General features: G+C 45.8%; 1 protein-coding gene across 1 annotated transcript; it reads right to left on the bottom strand.

Annotated features, from left to right (window-relative positions):
* Positions 1–18027: 18027 nt before the first annotated feature.
* On the bottom strand, positions 18028–21543 carry FGFBP1 (fibroblast growth factor binding protein 1). The gene is made up of 2 exons (XM_009206557.3): positions 20713–21543; positions 18028–19110 (listed from the first exon to the last, which is right to left on the bottom strand). Exon 2 carries the CDS (start codon positions 19088–19090, stop codon positions 18386–18388), a length of 705 nt encoding a protein of 234 aa, XP_009204821.1. The 5' UTR covers positions 19091–19110; positions 20713–21543; the 3' UTR covers positions 18028–18385.
* Between the last annotated feature and the right edge of the window lie 416 nt (positions 21544–21959).

Below are 21959 nucleotides of genomic sequence, written 5' to 3'. Positions count from 1 at the left end.
GCTGGAGGGTTCTAATTTCAGTTGTTTGTGATTAGCCATCTCTCAAAGAACAATTGCTCATTGTTCTTCCCCACCTGGGGCCCTGCCCTACCTGGGGCCCCTTCCTAGTAATTGCTTACTTACCAGGACCCCAGAATGGTCCCCAGCTTGCTTCACAGAGCTCACAGCCCAGATGACAACTGAGTTCATCAACCATTAGTCCACTACCATCCTCATATCGTTGTTTTCTCTGTACGAGAACCACCATCATCATGGCACTTACCTCCAATTCAGCACCTTTTACAGATCATCATCAGGTAATTCTACATGCACTATCTCATTTATTCCTCAAAACATCCTAAAGAAGGGGAATTATCTCTCACTGATATTCTCCAAGTGCCTGGAGCAGTGTGTGGCGCATTACAGAGGGTAATTAAATTTTAATTGAATGACTTTTTTACAGGCAGTTAGACAGGCCTAAGTCGGGCAGGAGCGGGATCTCCCACCACCCACTAGGAATGTTGGGTGATGGTTTGGCAATGATCACAAATGATCACATTCCCTCTCTAAAAGTTATAAACTGGCAGCCAGCACCAGAGAGAGATCATTTCCTGATGGTCCACACCTTTTGCACTAAAGTGTTAATTGAATGCAGGTGCGGGGGTGGGGGTGTGTGGCGGGGGACTGAAGCAGAAGAATGGCTTGAAGCCGGGAAGTTCACGCTACTGCACTCCAGCCTGGGTGACAGAGCGAGACTCCGTCTCAAAAAAAAAAAAAAAAAAAAAAAAGAGAGAGACAAATTGGCAGAGTCTGACCGTCCCGGGGCACTCCGCTGGAAAAGCGAAGATGAGCGTGTGCACCACTTCCTAAACACGTTGCGCATGCTCACCTCCCACAGGTAAGGAAGGCTCGGCGGATGCGGGCAGCCCTCGCAAGGGAAGAATCATGGGAAAAGGGCCAGCCTATAAAGTCCTAGGATCCAGGTTAAACGTCGCACTTGACCTCCGTGCCCACTTGGGTCTCTTCCAAGTGTACTTTCCTTTGCTTTCTTTCCTGTTCTAAAGCGTTTAAACAAACTTTTACTCCTGCTCTGAAACTTGCCTTGGTCTCCTTTTCTGCCTTAGGCCCCTCTGTCAAATTCTTTCTCCTGAAGAGGCAAGAATTGAGGTTGTTGCAGACTCGTAGGCATTCACCGCCTGGTACCTTCCATCGGATAACTTACACTGGTAACATGTTCCCATTTCACAAATAAGGTTCATGGACGTTTGCCCAAACTCATGGGAAACATGAGGCTGGGACCCAAGGTGTGAGTGTATTTTGCTCCTTCAAGTTACTGGTAACTTGGTTGGTAAAAGAAATATCAATTCTTTGCTTTCCTCATTTACCCTTACTCCCTTCCGGAAGTTACTATTTTCCCTGTCTTGCTTCCAGCAGCTTCTCACTCAGCTGCCATGCATTGACTTCCCTGTTGATACAGCCTACCGCAGACCCAAATATTCCTGTTGCCAGATAGGAGGGATGAGTATGGAGACTCTAGTCCTCAGAGACCTTGATCAAGTAAAGCAAAAACCCCTTCCTCCGCTTTCTTTGCAAGTGGCTAAACACTTAGTCACTCTGGGAAGAAAAGTAAACTGAAAACTTGAAGAAGTCTCAAGACAGTCTCTAACTCCATCCCCTGCCCCAGATAAAAAGCAAGATAGCACAACTATAGCAACCTTTGAAGCCAAATTAAATGAGCTAATAAAAATCAGTCCTATTCAAGTGCCCAATTGATTTAAACATGAAGATTGTCAGTTTCCAGTGTCACTGATTCTAATCCAACCACCCTCACCATAGAGGTCTTCATTCAGCATGCTGTGTTTGCAGGTTTTGCTTATTGGGTGTGCATCTGTAAAGTAAATCTTGATGATTTCCTTAGTACAGACAATTATCTGGCTAGAGATGTCATGTTTTAGACCTTGGCCATCTTGTGCAAGCTAAGAAGCTTTGCCAAAGACACTTTGCTTCTGTCTGGGTTTATATCCCTGACTATCCACTCAACCATCACTTATCCATTCACTCAGCAAGTATGCCATGGCCGTATGCCAGCAACGCTCTCAGCACAGCAGATATGGAGCTCCCTGACTAGTAGAGGGATGTAGAGGACGGACAAGTACGGACAAGTGATCAGGCAATAGGAGCACAGAGAGTGCCTGAATCTGTGCTCTCTTGACCCCTCCAGGTCTGGGCTTCATTAACAATCTTCCGCCTTCTGCATCATCATCAGCTTCTCCCTCTCTACCTTTCCCTAATACCATAAAACTCATCCACTGGCCTGGCTGTCCCTCCTAGGCATCATCCTACCTTTCTCCTTCCTCATCCAGACTTCTAAACAGAGTAATCTACATCCTCAATGCCTACCTTACCTTCACTTCACACCTCAACCCCCAGTAACCCATCCACCAAGAGAGTCTTCCCGGCTATCCATCCACCAAGAGAGTCATAACTGCGCTTTCTAAAGTCACCTACAACCTCCTAAGTTCTGTGAACCCCCAAAATTTGAGACAGGTCTCAGTTAATTTAGAAAGTTCATTTGGCAACTTTGAGGATGCATACCCATGTCACAGCCTCAGAAAGTCCTGATGACATGTATCCAAGGTGGTCAGGGCACAGCTTGGTTTTATAGGTTTTAGGGAGATTTGAGACATCAATCAGTATATGTAAGAAGTACATTGGTTCTGTCCAGAAAGACAGGGACAACTCGAAGCAGGAGGAGGCTTCTAGGTCACAGGTAGGTGAGAGACAAATGGTTGCCTTCTTTTGAGGTTCTAATAAGCCTTTACAAAGGAGGCCATCAGAATATGCATCTATCTCAGTGAGCAGAGGGATGAGTTTGAATAGAACAGGAGACAGGTTTGAGCGGAGCAGTTTCCAGCTTGAATTTTCCTTTTAGCTTAGTGTTTTTGGAAGCCCAAGATATTTTCCTTTCACAGTCCTAAGCAGCAGATACTCTTTGTCCCGTATTTACTACCATATTTAACGCTACTGGTCACTCCAGCCTCTGCTCCCAGGAAGCTTCTTTCTTCTTGTCTTCTCAGATCTTTCATTCCTTGTCTATAGCTTTGCAGATTCTTCCTTTCACTTCTCAGTGCTGGTCCTCCCCAAACAACCTGTCCACTTTTCTAGATACTCCTTCTCCCTGGGACATCTCATTTACTCTCAGGGTTTTAACTAGAATTTACCTACTGATGGCTTTATTTATTTATTTTTGAGACAGTTTCACTCTTGTCACCCAGGCTGGAGTCCAATGGTGCAATCTTGGCTTACTGTAACCTCCGCCTTCCAGGTTCAAGCGATTCTACTGCCTTAGCCTCCCGAGCAGCTGGGATTACAGGCATGCACCACCTCGCCCAGCTAATGTTGTATATTTTTAGTAGAGATGGAGTTTCATCATGTTGGCCAGGCTAGTCTCGAACTCCTGACCTCAGGTGATGCCCCTGGCTCAGCCTCCTAAAGTGGTGGGATTACAGGAGTGAGCCACCGCACCCAGCCTACTGGTGGCTTTAATATCCAAATCTCCAGACAGAGAACACTCAATATTTGAATTCAAATTGAATGTCTGCTAGACATTTACACTTGGATGTCCTACAAACAACTTAAACTCGACTTTACCAAACAAAACTCATCAGTCACCATTCTCTGTTTTTTGCTACTTTTGTGTTTTTATTTTATTTTTTTTAATTTTACTTTTATTTTTATTTATTTCTTTTGAGACACACTCTGGCTCTGTTGCCCAGGCTGGAGTGCAGTGACACAATCTTGACTCACTGCAACCTCTGCCTCCCAGGCTCAAGCCATCCTTCCACCTCAGCTTTGCAAGTAGCTGGGACTACCGGCACGTGCCACCAGCCCCGGCTAATTTTTTTTTTTGTGTGTGTGTGTATATATATATATATATTTTTTTTTTTTAAATTTAATTTTTGTAGAGACACAGTTTTGCCATGTTGCCCAGGCTGCTCTCAAACTTGTGAGCTGAAGAGATCTGCCTTCCTTGGCTTCCCAAAGTGCTGGAATTACAGGTGTAAGCTACCATGCTCGGCCCTGTATTTTTATTTTTAATCTCAGTTGTTGGCACTAAAATTCAGTTGATTATCCAAATATGAAGTCTGGCTTCTGTCTTCACTGTGACCTCTCAGTTTTTCAAAAAATCAAATTTCAATCTTATTTGTGTCCTTTCTGTTACTTCCTTTTCAGCTCCTTCTCATCTCTCACCTGGGTAAGTTCTGTCTCCTTCCATCTCACACCCTTTTCAGCCTTACCATCTCCCACCTTGGCCCTTGTTTCCCTGGTCCAGTTGGTCTCCCAGGCTCATCCCTCGTGGCCCACGGCTCTGTCTACTGAATTGCTGCCAGAGAGGTCTTTATTAAAATCCGTATCTGAACATGTTGCCTCCATACCTAAAATCCCTCAATGGAGCCTGGACACGGGTGGGATAAAATATCAACTCTTTAACCACATGTGCTGGGTATTCTCCACCTGCCTTTCTGGACTCACTCACCACCTTTCTCTACCCTCTCCGACCTGGAAGGCTGACCTCCATGGACCACCTCAGCTGAGCCTTCTCCCTTCTGGATGGGTTTGGCCACTGGGAGGCATAGAAAGATATCAGAACGCAGGAGAGAAAAATAGCTGGGATATTTACTCTCTTGCCTCAGTTTCAACGCAGCTGCAGATCTCTCTACCAGAAGCTCCAGCTCCAGTGGTGTGTGGTGGTAGCAGGAGGGGGTCCCTAGTGTTAAAGCCACAGCCACCGTTCTTTCTTGAGTTCTGGTCTCCCTTTTTGCCTCTTTTAGCCTAGGGGAGGTGGTGGCTCCTGGGCTTGTAGTTGCTAACCCAAGTGTCTCATAACCCATTGTTGGTTTCCCTTAACTCTGCCCGCATCCTTGCTAACAGGCCCCCCATTAACACTCCTCAGCCACCCTGTGTGTTGTGCCTGCTTCCTGCTAAGACTCTCATCTTCGTGCTCCCCCATTCTATCCTCAGGCATTGCATCCCAGCAGCACCCCACTGCTTCTGCTTGGGTTTCTCCACAGGAGCCTTCCTTTTCCTCAGCTCCAAGCCTTTGCCCAGGCTAGCCCTCTGCCTACAGCCCCCTTCCCATTCCTCCTTACATGGTCTAATGTCTCTCTGAAGCGTCACCTCTTAGAAGGCTTCTGTCTGTCCCAGGTTAGGTGTAGGTCTCTGTCCACTTCCATTGCATTTGACACATTCCTATTAAATCCTTCCTTTCTCTTAGCACGTAGGAGCACAAAATTTGATGATGGGTTGGTTGCCTGTGTTCAAACTCTGGTCCTGCCTCAGTTTTCCCCTCTGAAGATGAGAAGTTGCTATCTCATAGGATCATGGTAGTTCATGAATGAAACCATGTGCGCTGAGTGTAACACAGTGTTGGACATATAGAAACATTTGGCAACTGTGAGCTTTCAGTCTCTGTGTGTTTCATGCTCTTGACAATGATCTCTAGGAAGAAAGGACCTTTACTTACCTAACTTTCATCCTCCTTCAAATGCAGTCGAGTACTTGGCATATAGTAGGTGCTCAAGGAAAAGGTGTTGAAAGAAAGAAGGAATAAAAGATGGAAAGAAGAAGGGAAAGAGGAAGTAAAGAGAAAGGGAGAAAGGAGGAAGCGTGGGAGGAAGGGTGTTATAATAGAGGGAAGCACAGGAGATACAGAAGTCCCTGCTCAACTAGGGATGAGAAAGGCAGGGATGGAGGGGGAAGGAGTCTTAGAAACGGACTCCCTTGGTCAGCCGGGAGGACAGTGAGGGGGAAAGGCACTCCCGGCAGAGGCAGGGGGCTTGATAGGGCACAGTGCACTGCGGAAAGAGAAGGATCTGGGGCTCTGCTGGGCAATGGTGTCTAGCAGGGGCATGAAGGTGGGGGCAGAGGCGGACTGGCCAGGCAAGTGGGGCCCAAAACACCTCCTGTACTCTGAGCTGAACGTGGATTGTATTTCAAAGGTGATGAGAAGCTACTAAAGGGTTGAAAGCAGATATGAGATGCACTGCCCACTGCCCCATCTCATCCTTAAGCAGCCTGTGCCTAGCGAACCCCACCTGCCCAGCATCCACCTCTCCTGCTCTCCTAGCTGCCGTCATCCATCACCAGCTGTCGTCTTTAGCATTTGTCCCACCCGGGTGACCATCAGGAGAATGAGCTTCGGACTAAGACAGACCTAGGTTCTGTATGCCTTTAGTCAGGTTGTTCAACCTCCTTATTGTCCTTATTTCTCACCTGGAAAATGGTGCAAGGTGCTGCCCTTTCCTGAGGGGGATGTGGTGACATAAAGCCTGTATGGCTCTCAGTACCTGCCAACGCTCTCGTCACTTGCTGGTGTTACTTTGCCTCCTCCTGTGCGTCACCTCTGCAGCTGCAGCCCCCATGTGCACCATGAGATGCTCCTGCTGAATCTGAACAAGTCCAGTCACTCTTCAGAGGCCCAGAATTCCCTGCCAGGCTCTGGAATGTGAAGGGCCTTGGGGAGTTTTTCATCAGAGTCTGTCAAAATTGATTAAGTTTCTTTTTATGTCTCAAAGTGAACAAAATTGCACTTCAGCTCTGTAAACAGACACAAGCACAATACCCTCAGAGTTGCAGAGGAATTGTCTGCTTCCTAGTTTGGGTTTGTTCGGGGCCCTCGGCAGTACTTGGAGTGGATGAAAAAGCACACACAGCCCCCATCTGCCTTCCCAGCACGCCTTCGTTTTGAGCTACTTTGAATGCCGATATTGTGTTGAGAATCAGGATGACATCCTGGGATGGTGATTCTTCTGGAAGATTCGAGCTTGTGGGACTGCATCCTACCTTTTCTAATTTAATTCTGAGGAAATATGGAATCGTATATTACTGGGTCACATTCTTGTCTTATTAGAACAGCCAACTCCAAATGCACTGCCAATCACATACCTGCCAATTGCAGCTCTTCCTGCTGGTCTTTTGAAAATCAGCTTCTTTTTAATTAATAAAGGAATAGGAGTTTGAACCATATGAAATTGTTTGAGGAGTCAAAAATGATAGAGTATTGGTGATTTCGTATGATTAGCCTAATACAAAGCAGAGTGAACAAACTTTAAAAGCAGTGAAGGTACATAGGTCTCTCTTCTATCCCAATCTTCTGCTTCCTCTCCCCAAAGGCAATTCTTGTTGCCAGTGATCTGAGAAGCAATTGTATACCATTTGAGAAACATTGAACATATGCATTAATTTATCAGCATGCAGACACATGAAACTCATACTGGTTTTTTAATCTTTATTTATTTAGCTTAGATTTCTCTTAGAAATCATCCCAGCTAACTCATTCATGTTTTTTAGCCAGTACCTATGAGTGAGTACATCCATTGCTTCCAGTCTTTGGTACTGTAAATAATAAAATAAAAACTAAAAAAAAAAAAAAAGAAGAAGAAGAAAAGCAATGTCATCATGAACATCTTTACACACATATCTTTGTGATGTGCAAATATATATAGCATAAATCTCTGGAAATGACTGTGATTTTATTTTTAAAATTTAATTCACTAATAATTAATTTAAAGTATTTATTTATTTATTTATTTATTTATTTATTGAGACAGGGTCTTGTGCAGCCACCCAGGCTGGAGTACAGTGGCAGCACGATCATAACTCACTGCAGCTTCTAACTCCTGGGCTCAAGCAATCCTCCTGCCTCACCCTTCTGAGTAGATGGGACTACAGGTGTGTGCCACCATGCCTGGCTAATTTTTTGTACTTATTGTAGAGATGAGGTTTCACCATGTTTCCCAGGCTAGTCTTAAACCCCTGGGCTCAGAGCAATCCACCCGCCTCAGCTTCCCAAAGTGCTGAGATTACAGGCATGAGCCACCACTCCCGGCCTGGAATGTGATTTTAAACTTAGAGCGCTATTGACAGATTCTTCTGAAAATGGGTTGTCCTCATTTGCATTCTCCCCAGTAGTGTGGTTTCTCTCTCTGTAGTCTACACTCATGCCTTCCCTCATGACTTAAAGAGTATTTTGGTCCGGAAAAGATCATATTCATTAAAAAAGCTAAACTAAAGCAGCAATGCTCAGGGTGCCTGTCACTGCCCTGCGGGCTCTCAGATCCATCCCCCCACTTTCCCCACTGGTCTATATGAGGTTGGGGTGAGGCTGTGGATGCAAACTCATTTCCCAGGCTCCCCTGCTCATTGCTTCTCATTAGGTGTGGCCAGTAGGAGCAGAGGGAGGGAAGAAGCCAAGATACTGCTTCTCTCTGTTTCTGGTGGCATTTTCAGCAGTCACTGTGACTCCAGTGTCCCTGGGGTGGTTCCTCCCACCAGGGTTCCATTGCAGCAGCAGCCCTGCCAAGGTTTCCTGGCTCTAACTGGGTGCCCTGGCCCCTGGGCTTTGGCAACCCTGCCTCCTCCATTTGTCATTCCAACCCTGGGGCTTCCCGTGGGAAGTTTCTGGCTGTTGGATTGCTCCATTGTGCCCAGGCTGCCCTTTTGGCTTTTCCAATATCTTTGTAACTGGTTTTCCATTTTTATTTTATTTATTTATTTATTTTGAGATAGAGTTCTTCCATTCTTGTCACCCAGGCTGGAGTGCAATGGCGTGATCTCGGCCCACTTAAACTCCGCCTTTCGGGTTTAAGAGATTCTCCTGCCTCAGCTTCCCCAGTAGCTGAGATTACAGGCATGCACCAGCATGCCCAGCTAATGTTTGTATTTTTAATAGAGACCGGGTTTCACCATGTTGGCCAGGCTGGTCTCAAAAACCTGACCTCAGGTGATCCACCCACCTTGGCCTCCCAAAGCGCTGGGATTACAGGGGTGAGCCACCATGCCCAGCCTGGTTTCCCATTTTTAATCACCTCTGTTGAACTATCTGTTTCAGTTTTATCTCATTCCCTCACCTCTTCTTAACTGGACACTGAACTGATATATCCGGGGCTGACGAGACTGAGGAGAAAGACCTGGCCACATTCTTGTACTGTTGGTGTATAACCTGGCCAAGACCTGGCCACATTCTTATACTGGTGGTGGGAATGGGAATTGTTGCAGAATTTTTTGGCAGGCGGTTTGGCAGTCTATACCAAGAGTTTTAAACATGCGTACTCTTGCCTTGTCTTTGAGAGATACGTGTTAAATACTCATGAATGAAATGATATGCTGTCTGGAATTTGTTTCAAAACAATCCAGGGAGTGGGGATGAGTGAGATCTCACGTAGATGCAACAAGATGGGCCACGAGCTGATAGTTGTTTGGGCTGGATGATGGATACGCTGACATTCATTACTCTGATCCTCTTTGCTTATAAATGTTTGACTTTTTCAATAATAAAAGTCTTTTTCTGGCTGGTTACGGTAGCTGATGCCTGTAATCCCAGCTCTTTGGGAGGCCTAGGCGGTAGGGTTACTTGAGGCCAGGAGTTTCAGACCACCCTGGGCAACACAGTGAGACCCCATCTCTACAAAAAATAAAAAAAAATTAACAGGGTGTGGTGGTGTAAGCCTGTAGTCCTAGCTACTCAGGAGGCTGAGGCAGGAGGATCATTTGAGCCCAGGAGATAGAAGCCTCAGTGAGCTATGATTGTGCCACAGCTGCACTCCAGCCTGGGTGACAGAATGAGACCCTGTCTCAAAAAAAAAAAAAAATTCCCAAAACCCCCTGATTGCCAAAAGCAAACTCTTGAACCTTGGAGAATGATTTTTTTTTAAAAAAAATGATTTCTCTTTAAGGATGGGTTGTGACAGCATTGTTTATAATAACAAACAGTTGACAACATTCTGATTTTCCAGCAGTGGGATGGTCCTGTCATAACTTACAATATATCCACATACAAAACATGATTCATACTTAAAAAGATGTTGCAGCAACAAGCCCATCAACAACGTTGCTTGTGATTTTTTTTTTCTTTGGATTTGTGATATTTTAAGCAACAGAAAAGATGTAAGCCTATGATATTACCATCCAATTAAAAGATTTGTGTGTGTGTCTAAGGAGAATTTGTGCCCAAGCGTGAAGGGTGGTGCCTTCGAATGGGTGGGCCTGTGCTCTTTCTTCCTTTGACTTGTTTGTGCTCTCTGGTTGGTTTGTTGTTACGTACAATCATTACTTTCAAATTCTAAAAAAAAAAAAAAAAAAGAATAGCACATTCTTTTTTCCTTCCTCCCTTCCTTCTTTCAATGTCTCTTTTCTTTTTTTTTCTTCTTCTTCTTTTTCTTCTTTTTGTTTTGAGAGAGAGTCTTGTCTATTGCCCAGGCTGGAGTGCAGTGGTGTGATCTCGGCTCACTGCAACCTCTGCCTCCCCAGTTCAAGCAATTCTCCTGCTTCAGCCTCCTGAGTAGCTGGGACTACAGGCGCCTGCCACCACGCCCGGCTAACTTTTTGTATTTCTAGTAGAGATGGGGTTTCATTGTGTTAGCCGGGATGGTCTCAATCTCCTGACCTCGTGATCCACCTGGCTCTGCCTCCCAAAGTGCTGGAATTACAGGTGTGAGCCACCTCGCCTGGCCTCAATGTCTGTTTTCAAAGGGGCAGGGCCCTGGTTGAAGGTGTAGGGAAGGGAAGCCAGGGGGTCTCACCTTGGCTTCTTTTTAGTAAATGTCAGTTGTCTGCTGAACTTTTCCAGGCAAGGCTTAGGAGAAAATGGGCATAGGCTGGGGACAGAGGGAGGGAAGAGAAAAAGGAGTACTAAAGGAGATGGGGTGGCCGCAACATCTTCCACACAACAAAGTGGCTAAACACAGGTGCCACAATCAAGAGTGTGGGTGAGGGTGTGCAGTTGACAGTGGAGGTGCTGCCTGGCATGGCCTCTTCCGTGCCCCCAGCCATCCTGGCCTTGTCCGTTCTTGCATGTTCTATGTCTATTGGACTACGTGGTCCTCCCTCCTGGACGCTGCCTCCGTTTTGCCTTCACATTTGACTCCTGACACCTGCCCCTTCAGCATGTCAGTCCCTCTCTCTCTCTTTTTTTTCGAAACAGAGTCTCACTCTGTTGCCCAGGCTGGAGTGCAGTGGTGCAATCTCAGCTCACTGCAACCTCTGCCTCCCAGGTTTAAGTGATTCTCCTGCATCAGCCTCCTGAGTAGCTGGGATTACAGGTGCCCACCACCATGCCTGATTAATTTTTTTGTGTATTTTTAGTAGAGACAGGATTTCACTGTGTCGGACAGGCTGGTCTCAAACTCCTGACCTCTGGTTATCTGCCCGCCTCAGCCTTCCAAAGTGCTGGTATTACAGGCGTGAGCCACCGCACCCGGCCCAGCATGTCAATGTCTCTTGATGATCCTTTTCAATATCTGCTTTTCCACCTGCTGAACCATTTTTTGGCAGTGTGGTCTAATAATAAGAATAAATAACTGGGCACTGGGCTATGCCCCAGAAATAATGTCAGGAGCTTCATAAACACCATCTCACTGAATCCTCCCTGCACTCTGCAGTGGTGATAACGTTCCCCCAATGCATAGACAAGAAGGCGAAGACAATCAGAGAAATGAAATGACTGCCTGAGGCCTCCCCAGAGAGTGGGAGGCAGAATGGATTTCAAACCCAGGGCCCTGCTCATTCCACTGCTTGGGGCTGCCTCCACAGCAGACTCCTCTGCTTCAATATGAGTGCTTGAGAGCACGGCTGCCTGGAGAGGTTCCAGGCTCTGCTCTTACTAACTCTGTGACGCTGGAAATTGACAAAACTCCTTACACTCCCTGGACAGTCTTGACAATCGGGTGGTCATGAGGATGAAAGAGCTAATGCAGGGAAAGCAGTTTGAACAGTGCCCAGAGGAGTGGACCTCCACTTTGGTTGTCCGTTGCTATCACTCGGGGTGCTTTAAAAATTCCTGAGCTGTCCACCCCTACAATTCTGATAGGACTGCTCTGGGGTGCAGCTTGGTCATCAGGAGTTTCTAAAGCTCCCCAGGTGATTCTAACCTGCATCAAGGCTGGGAACCACTGCCTCTAGCATGCAGGAAGCACCTAATAAATGTTGGCTAGGACTTTTTTGTCCTGTCTGGCCCCCACACTTGCTTCTGCTCTGAAACCATGACCACTCCCCTCCCCACCCTTGCCCTGCCTGGTTTCCCAGAGTGCAAGGGCTTGGCTCTGGGCTTTTCCAACAACATTGGCACGTATGCCAGGATGGTCCATCTGGGTCTTTGGACGCCTGCCATTGTAAAACCCCAGCCTACCCTGGGGTTACCAGTATTTGGCTTAGAGCAAACTTCATACTCAGTCCGGGAAAGACGATTCCGGGAACTGAATTCACAGTCATGTTAATGGGAGTGGGTGTAGAAGCAGGTGGCACTTTCAGCTTTGAGGGATCCTAGATAACTATGGGACTCTCCTATGACATCACTCACCTTGGCCACTTTCAACGGCAGGGGGCTGTTGCTTTACTTTGGATGCTAGTTCTGACAGCATTTGGTAGCAAATGTGCCACTACTAAATCACATTGTGCCTGGCAGTCAGGTTTTGGAGACAGTGCTTATGTTTGTAAAAATTTATTTTAGTCAAAATTACGCTTAACAACCTGTCTTTCATTGTGTACCAGATAAAGGCATTGGTTTGCATTTAGAGCAAAAATAAAATACACATTTTTAAACACTGGAAGACCAGAGACAGACAGAAAAGCAGCAAACTCCCATCTGCTTTCTCAAGCACATACTGGGCATATTTTCACTGCATCCAAGGGTGGATTAAATTGCTTATAGTATTGATGTCTTTACACTTCTCTCTTTCCCCCTCCACAGCAGGACACATATTGTTGAAGGAGCCTAAGTGAATTGTGAGTGTGCTGCAACTTCACCGTAGTTCAGTTGTTCTCTACTGTGGGTAACTTTGTCCCCAGGAGGCACTTAGCAACTTCTGGAGATATTTTTGGTTGTCATAACAGGGGGAAGGTTGCTACAGTCATCTGGGTACTATGGGCCAGGGATGCTACTCCACAGCCAGGCATGCACAGGGCTTTTCCCTACTCCAGGAAATTATCAGCCCAAACTTTCAACAGTGTCGAGGTTGAGAAACGCTTCGGTAACCTCTGAGGTTTATTGAGCAGCTGCCATGCACTGGGTGGGTGCTGAGAATAGAGTGGGAAGCGAAGCAGATCCATTATCTGCTCACCCAGCACCCACAGCAAGTGGCATCCTTATTCTTATCAGTGGCTCACCTGAGCACCAAGATCTAAGAGCAGCGAAGGTAGGGGCTGCTGTACCCACAGAAGGGTCTTCAGGGCAAGCAGATGCCCAGGAGCCTGAGCAGGAGGAGCCTGTAGGAAGTGAGCTGGAAGTCAGGTTAAGAAAGTCGCAGAGGCTGCTCATAGGTGCCAGCTTTGTCTCCATCTTCCTCCTTCGTCATGCAAAGTGCTTCTGTGAAGTTCATGAGCACAGGGTTCTTAAGGCCCATTGGGTAGAGGCTTTAGGAACCCCATGATCATGCTGCACACAGCCAGGCTCCATCTCACAGGCAGGTCCTTGGCATGGCCTATCTTGAGTCTGGTGTAGCTTCTTTTAGAAAATTGCCTTCTTATCTCCTCTCTCAGCTAACTGGTTCTTTCATTCACTTACTTATAGCAAATATTTAATGAGAATACATATGTGTAAGGACCAAGATTTAGGTTTTAATTGTGATTAGTTCTTATTGGATACATATTCCAGACCCATTTTAGAAATGGCAAGTGTGAGATGAAATAACTTGTTGCAGGTCACTTTTCTTTTACTCTGGAGCCCATAATCATTGCCCCTGCAGTGATTTCTCTCTTTCTCTTTCATGCACTCAACCAATATTTATGGAGGATCCACTGTGTGCTGGGCATGCACTGGGCACCAGGGCTACGATGTGGACAAGACAGATTTCATTTCTGCTGTGTTATTACCCACTTTGTATTAGTCTGTTCTCATGCTGCTAATAAAGACAAACCTGAGGCCGGGTAATTTATAAAGGAAAGAGGTTTAATGGAATCACAGTTCCACATAGCTAGGGAGGCCTCCCAATCATGGCTGAAGGCAAATGAGGAGCAAAGTCATGTCTTACTTGGCTGCAGGCAAGAGAGAGCTTGTGAAGGGAAACTACCCTTTATAAAACCATCAGATCTCATCAGACTTACTGTCATGAGAACAGCATGGGAAACACCTGCCCCTCATGATTCAGTTACCTCCCACTGGGTCCCTCTCATGACATGTGAGAATTAGGGGAGCTACAATTCAAGATGTGATTTGGATGGGGACACAGCCAAAGAGTATCACACATTTTCAACTACTTTATGAAAACTCCCCCTGGATAGCCCACCTCAAGTTCTCCAGGTCCCAAGCCAGCTTTCTTCTAGAATCTTCTCCCCATTCCTCCTATTCTTCAGAGGGAGTCTCATAAAGATTTTCTCGGATATTGTTGCATGAAGTATTTTTGAGTGAGACATTTCAAGGTGTGAATTGTACACAGCACATTAAGCAAACCAACACATCAGAGGATGGCTGGCGTCATATCTGCTTGAAAGCTTTCAACGCCGAACACTTTGGCATTCTTGGCTGATTCTGCCAAAAACAACTTCAGAGAGAGGCTGGGGAAAGAGGCTAGGTGAGATATGTTGGATTCCAGAAATTCAAGTCAGCACTGGTGTGACTGTGAGTTACCACACAGAGCTGGGGTGCTGGAGGGAAGAGGCCCTCTTTCTGCTGAGATATGGTTTTATAAGGGAAGAGAGACATTCCCACTTCCGAGTGGCTTTAGGGGATACAAATACGCTATTCTTCAGCACATATTACCTACCTAAAAATTTCCATTTTTTGCTGTCAAAACAAGTCATACCTTAAAGATCACACACACAGAGAAAGGTGGCTTCTCTACTTCATATCCAGAAAGTTCTCAGGGAGAAAATAGGTAGCACTAAGGTGAATAGAAGTCAATGTAGCCAGGCATGGTGGCTCATGCCTATAATCCCAGCACTCTGGGAGGCCAAGATGGGTGGATCACCTGAAGTCAAGGGTTTGAGACCAGCCTGGCCAACATGTTGAAACCCTATCTCTACTAAAAATACAAAAATTAGCTGGGTGTGGTGGTGGGTGCCTATAATCCCAGCTACTCGGGAGGCTGAGGCCAGAGAATCGATTGAACCTTGGAGGCAGGTGTTGCAGTGAGCCGAGATCATGCCAACAAGAGCAAAACTCCATCTCAAAAAAAAAAAAAAAAAAAAAAGAAAGAAAGAAAGAATAAAAGGTAAAAAAGAAAGTCAATGTAAAGTTTGTGGAGCCTCTATTTACATATTTCTTTTTACTGTGTTCTTAAAATGTCCCCTCAGCATGTGACTATGATCAGAGGCTGAGTGCAGTGGAAGTGTTCACTTCTAGAACTTTCTCTCTGTAAGGACAAGGAAGAGGATATATATGTGGAATGGACTGATGGGTCTTGTTCATTGTCAAGTTTGGCCCACATCCAGAGACCATAAATGTCACTCTTCGCTCACCAAGTGAAGAAAATCATGCACTTCAGAGCAGAAAGGGCTTGGGGCCTCCAGGCCAGGGATTCTCGTTATAGGCTCTGCCACTTCATAACTTCATAACCCAGGCAGGTTCCTCAGCTTCTCTCAGCCTCACTTTCCTCATCAAGAAAATGAGGGTGAGACTTCTACTGGATGGAGTTGTGGGGGATTCATGAGACAATGGAGCAAAACCACTGACACATAGTGGGTGATCCATAAGGGTGGCTCCTGGTCACTTGTACTACAGAAACAAACAAACAAAACCAAAAACCTCCCACAGTTAGAGAGTTTTCACTGGGACTTTTGACTTCCCTCTACAATTCAGTCTCCTGCTGTGGACTTTAAATGGTCAGTGGTGTTGAACAACTATTATCTAACTATTGGCATAGTATTAAGAAATTCAGAGATATTGTTAGTGTTTCAGGACCCTTCACAGTGGGTGGGTTTCATGATTCCATTGTCAAGGTGAGCTCATTTCTGCTCAGAAGATTAAATAATTAGCCTTGAGACTGGTTATCTATCAGCAGAAGCAAACTTTGTGCCAAGATCCAGGTCACTCTTCTATGGTAGAGGCAAAACTCCTTCCAGTTCTACCAGTGGCCAGAGGCCAGGAGTGAACTCAAACCAGCAACTGTGGGCCTGGAGGAGTTTAAGGAGGCTTTGGGTCTGTTCTCCAATGTTCATGCCAACCCATAACAAACCTGATGACTGTTGAATGACTGCTGGAGGGGATTATCAGTCTTTTTCTATCTCAGGGCTATGTTATATATGTGGAGGAGGGGGCCACAGGCTGCCTAAAGCCTGTGTAGACCTTAAGGGAAAATATTCTTTCTCTGGTGTGACTAGAAGGAGCTTGGGGAGGGTCTGGAATGTTGCTTCAGTGCTCTTGGAGTTGGTGGTAGGGTTCACAGGTCAGGCCCCAGGCCCCATCCTACAGTGACCAGTGACCCCACCCTCTTGGACATTTCTCCAACACGCCAATCATGATCCCTGTCATGGGAATGGAAGTGCCATGAAGACAGGGATTTTTTCTCTTTCCTTGGTTGCTATTTCTCACATCTGGAAGAGTTCCTGGCATAGAGAAGGGGCAAATAAGATGGAATAATAGATTAACCATGATTTCAGGGCATTTGTTCTGACTGGTCCCTCTGTTTGGAACATTCTTACTCAGGAGAGTTTCCTGGCTTGATTCCTCCTTTTAGGTCTAGGCTCAAAAGTCACCTCCTGATGGGCATTTCCTGATCACCCCATCTAAAGCTCATTACCCTCGATCACTTTGTCCCCTTCCCTTGCTTTAATAATCTTTAACTCATGTGTAATCATGAACTAATCATCACTTTTCCCACTGTTCCGGGAGGGCAGAGCACTCATCTCTTGGACATCCGTGGCTGTATCTCTGGTGCCTGGAACACAACCTGGCGTGAGTCAGTGCCCTGTAAGTTATATGTTGAATGAGTGAGTGAATGAATAAATGCACCATCCATGGGAAAGCCTTAGCACGGTGCTTGATCATAGCAGATAAGAGATAAGTGTTCGTTTTGTTGATGATCATGATGACATCCAAATGTCGCTCTGCGACTGTGGCACTGTGGATCGGCCTCTGACATCCTCAGTGTGCATCCCAGTAGGTTGGTGAATGTAAAAGGCTTTCCTCCCACCCCACCTGCCATTCCTCCCTGCCACCATCAGACATGCTAAAGAACAGTGCTTTCATCATCTTCTGCTCCTCTTTTCCCTGGTTGTGGAATTGTGACAAGGCATTGGGGACAGTTCATCCTCTCTCCCAAACTCTTAAAATACAACTTTCAGATCCTTCATATTAACGTATAAATGAATAATGGCAGTCTCATCGCTGCATCCCATCTGATCCCAGATACCTGACCTCTCCCAGAATCTGGAACTTCCCATCTATTCACTTTCATTCATGTTATCAAATGCCTAAAGTGCCTCCACTTTGCCCCATTTTATTCCTACAGATACTCTTTCCAAAATCCAGCTCCACTATTACCTCCCCTGTTACACTCAAGCCCAGATCTTACAGCAGTTTCTGCCTCCTCTCTCTGGTTTTCCTTATAGCCCTCTCCCCCTTCCTTTACAGCCCTTATCATGGGCCACTGTACTTAACTAGGCCTTCCTTCTCCAAGAATGAAGAATGAAGAAATGAAGCTCATTTCTTCTCCAGAAATGAGCTTTGCAAGGCAGGGGTCCTTCGGGTTGGGGAGGGAATGGGCATCTCTGACATGCATCAGTAGGAGAGGTTCCTCAACCCTGCAGACTCAGCTGTCAGAACTCCTGGGTTCCAATCCTACCTCCCCTCTTACCATCTATGAGTCCCTGACAAATGATTTAATCACATCATGTACCAGGTATCCCACCTGAAAACAGGGATCTTAATTATTATGCTTCAGTAAGCACCAAACACCACAGACCAATGGATACAATTATAAAGAAGGATTCTGGGAAGACATAACTTGAGCAGGGTGGGGAACTAGAAGTTGCTATTTAGACAGTTTTTCCATTGATATATGGGGACTACTTTATGAGTTTATTTGGGAACAGACACAGAGAAACCAAGCAATGTTGGAATGTATTTCTGAAAAACACCCAGAGTTTTATTACCATTAATTCAGCAGAAAGTTCATTGCGCTGAAATTATCACTCTGGTTCATTCAGCTCAAACACTCTTCACTGCTCAAACACATAGCTGTGTGCGCCATGGAAATACACGCTGCAGGAAACAGCCTCTGAACCTCACCTCCAAGAAAAATAAAGCAAATTCCGAAACACAAAAGCAAAAATTACAAAATCTGTTTAAATATTTTTGTTGCACTCACTTAGCACAAAAGTTCATATTTTGGGGGCAACTGTAGAGAGCTTTATGGTGTACAGAGGGACTTACGACCTGACATCTCTTAAGGGAACCCATTCTCTTTTGACCTCATCAGCATGACGTGTCCTGTATTATTCTGAGGAAGAATGTGCAGAGAGAGCTCCAAGTCTCTCCACAGAACTCCAGGGCAGTCCTCCTCTGGTTTGCCGTATCTGGGTCCTCCACACACTCGGGAGCTTTGGTGGTCATGGTCTCGGTCACTGCTAGGCTAGCGGGGGTGGTCTCTTTGCCCTTGATGTGCTCCCCGGGGGACATCTCTGTTTTCTCCTTCCTGGGCTTTGTGTTCCCAAATAGAGTGGAGCTGACTAGCTTAAGACTGGATTCTGGAAAATCCTTTCTGCACACTCTGGTTTTCACGGCTGTCTTGGAATATCTACAGATGTCTTTCTGTGAGCGCAGATTCCGGGCAATTTGTTTCCAATAGACTCTCTCATCCTTGAGCTTTAGGCACGAGGTTGGATTGCCAGCAAAGACACAGGAAAATTCATGGTCCAATCGAGTGCACTCAACCTTGAGAGAGATGCCCTCCTCCTGCTCAGTCGCAGCCCATCTGCAGTTGGCTTGGTCTTTGGTGACAAACTTGCCTTTGTTCCCAGGCCTGTTTTTCTGCTTAATCTGGGTGTTGCCTAGAGTGTCCTTTTGTTCTGAGACCACTTTGCTGTGAAGTCCATTCTTCACTTTTTTTTCCCCCTCCACCAGGAGCACCTGAGCAGCCAGTAGGAGGAAGGAGAGCAGGGTGAGGCTACGGATCCTCATGGCTGCAGCTGGGCGGGCACCTGTTTGACAAAAGGCAGGTGAGTCAGTGGTAGGCAGCAGTTCAGCTATGCAGGACTACACACTGGCCTCCCCCTACCCTGACAGGTACCTGCCTGATTTCAGAGTAGACCAAGAACGCTTCTGGCTCCTGGAGTCACTAGACAAACAGCCTGTCTACTCACATTTCCACTTGACTTGAGTCTTGAGTATCACAAAACTACCACTCTTTGGAGCCTCACGAATTCTCATTTATCATTTACGCACTCATTAACTCCTGCATTTGCTCACTCCTCACTCTTTCATTCACTCATTTAACAAGCATTTACTGAGCACCTACTATATGCCACGCACTAGACTAGGTGTTGAAGAAATCACCATGATTGAGAAAGTCTCAGACTTGAAAGAGCTTAGAGGCCACTCTTTGGCAGAATTTAAATAGCATTGATCAGGGAATCTGTCTCATCATCTCTGTCTCTGATCTGAAACAAGTTACTGCTCTAAACTTTCTTTCAGCTCCAAAGCGCTGGATTTCTATCTCCTGACTCCATATGGGCATGGATGCCTGAAATGAGAAAAGACGTGACAGATGCCTAAAATGAGAAAGGACGTGGTAAACGTCATGAAAGGTGATGTTGACCCAGAGTTGAACATGCCTGGGGTTTGGGTGGGGTGGCTGGGTTTGTGGGGGTGGGGGAGCTTTTTTGGGGGAAGTAAGAGTTTAAGGAAAGGTGTAAGGTGTGGTGGTCATCTGATTTGCCTGCACAAAGTGAACCAGGATGGAGACAGGTGAATTTCAACCAGATAGTTCACACTACAAGATCGAAGACAAGGATCATGAGAAATCATTGAATCAATAGGATGAACATCAATGTCACACTGAACTACCTGGATCTGATCATGTGTACAATTAAAAACCCATGCTTAACAGGAGAAGAGAAGCCAATTTCTATATGACACCTCCTATATGCTAAGTACTGGTCTAGGGTTTGATTCCCACCTTGCTAAATCCACGCAAGAGCCCTTCCAGTTAGCTATTAATATGTCATCCCGGGTGACAGCTCTGACTCTTAAGGCTCAGACAGGTAAATAAATTGCTCAGGATCTCATAGTGGGCAAGTTCAAAGCTGGTATGGGTAGCCAGATCAATCTCCTTATTCCTTTCTGTCACCCCTGATTGATCACTTTTTGCTTTTCACATTTACTCTGCCCTTTAAAAACATTGCCAAAGAATAAGAAAAACAACTATGAATGATGACAATTTAGTTTGATATAACACATAATGATAAGATGATTTGTATGATTTGTGCTCCATTTAAAACAAAGCGCAGAATTTTTATAAAAAGAGGCAGGCCCAGGAAATGGTCCTGATCTGATTTCTACCCTAGAAGTTGGCCATCTTCTAGGGTTAAGGAGGAGAAAGACAATCACAAAAGGGCAGAGAACAGCAATCAATGGTGAAGAGGAGATGAGATATGCCAGAAAAACACCCAGCCATTTCTCACGGACGTGGGGCTCAGCCCCCACCTGCCCATGATGGAATGCAGGCCCAAGGAACTCCAGGCCCTTGGTGCAGTGATAAGTGGTGGCAGGTAATAAAGCTGTTAAAGGAGCAAGGCTTTTACCTTGTTCTGAGCACACCGATCCAGTGCAATCCCAGGAGGTGGGAGTGAATTGCAGGCTGCAGCTGTCTCAGGTAGAGTGCAAGGAGGGTGGACTATTCAACAGGAGCCAGGCTGACTGGGTTTTTACAACACTCACTGGGTTTTTATAACACTATGGCACCTTACTCACAGCTCCTCCCAGTCACGCCCCTCCAAGGGAGCCAGTTCCTGCAGGGAAAGTGCTGGATGTAATCCAGTGAAAAGGGGGGGTTACCTGCATGCCATTAAACGCTTCCTCTAGGCCCTTCCCTGTCCACCCTGTGGCCAGGATAGGAGGACAACTCAGCCTTGCAATGACCCTCCTTGATGGGGAGAGGACCCCAGCAGTGATGTCTATGGAGAAGTAAAATAACAATAATGACATGATCTGAGCTGCCAAACTACTGAGCCCATTTTACCTGATTTCTCCTTTTCCCTCATCACATCCGCTCTAGTAGGGAATGCAATGATTCTTCCTCTTTTACAAAACCAGGAATTGGTTCTGGAGATATGCAATAGCTTGTCCAAGTTCACAGAGGCAGGAAAAGGAAGATCTCAAAATTAAATGTGAGATTCTCTACGTCCATGGTCTGATCTCTTCCTGCCTGCCACTCTCAATAAATATTTGTTGAATGGGTGACTGAAGTTACCGAAGCTTTCTTAGTGTCTGAGTTCCTTTTTCCATCTGAAGTTACCACATAAGCAGAGGATTCCCTGATTCTAGAAGTAGGGAAATTCCCTGATTCTACGAGGCTCCAAGAGGCTGGTAAAGAGGGAATTTTAAATATAAGATTACTGTTGAAAATATTTACCTTCAGGTCTCATTCGGAGAGCTTAGGCTGCCCTGCCTGCTACAGGCACAGTCTCACACCGGAATGACCCAGGTGGAATCCTGGCCACAGCATGTGTTTAGCTGAGTGCTATGCCCTAACCACTGAGCCTCTCCCATCATCCATTTGCAGTGTGCTGACAATAACAACATCTCCTTTAGAGCTGTGTACTAAATTTTTACTGGGCTAAGCTGTTATCATAAAGTGGAGCAGAATTGTTTTGCCTCATAATAAGGTCTTCAGTTGTATTCTTTGAAAACAGACATTTATTATTTACATATGAAGCATTTAAAAAGAAACTCACTTCTACAGGGAAGATGTGGCCCTTGTTATATGTTATCACCTCACCTTTCATAGATTTTTCAGAACAAGAAATTATTCACCTTTCCTTAATTCAGC

This window comes from Papio anubis, chromosome 3, assembly GCF_008728515.1.
Source record: "Papio anubis isolate 15944 chromosome 3, Panubis1.0, whole genome shotgun sequence".
Lineage (NCBI taxonomy): Eukaryota > Metazoa > Chordata > Mammalia > Primates > Cercopithecidae > Papio > Papio anubis.
This window is presented reverse-complemented; position numbering and strand designations above follow the sequence as displayed.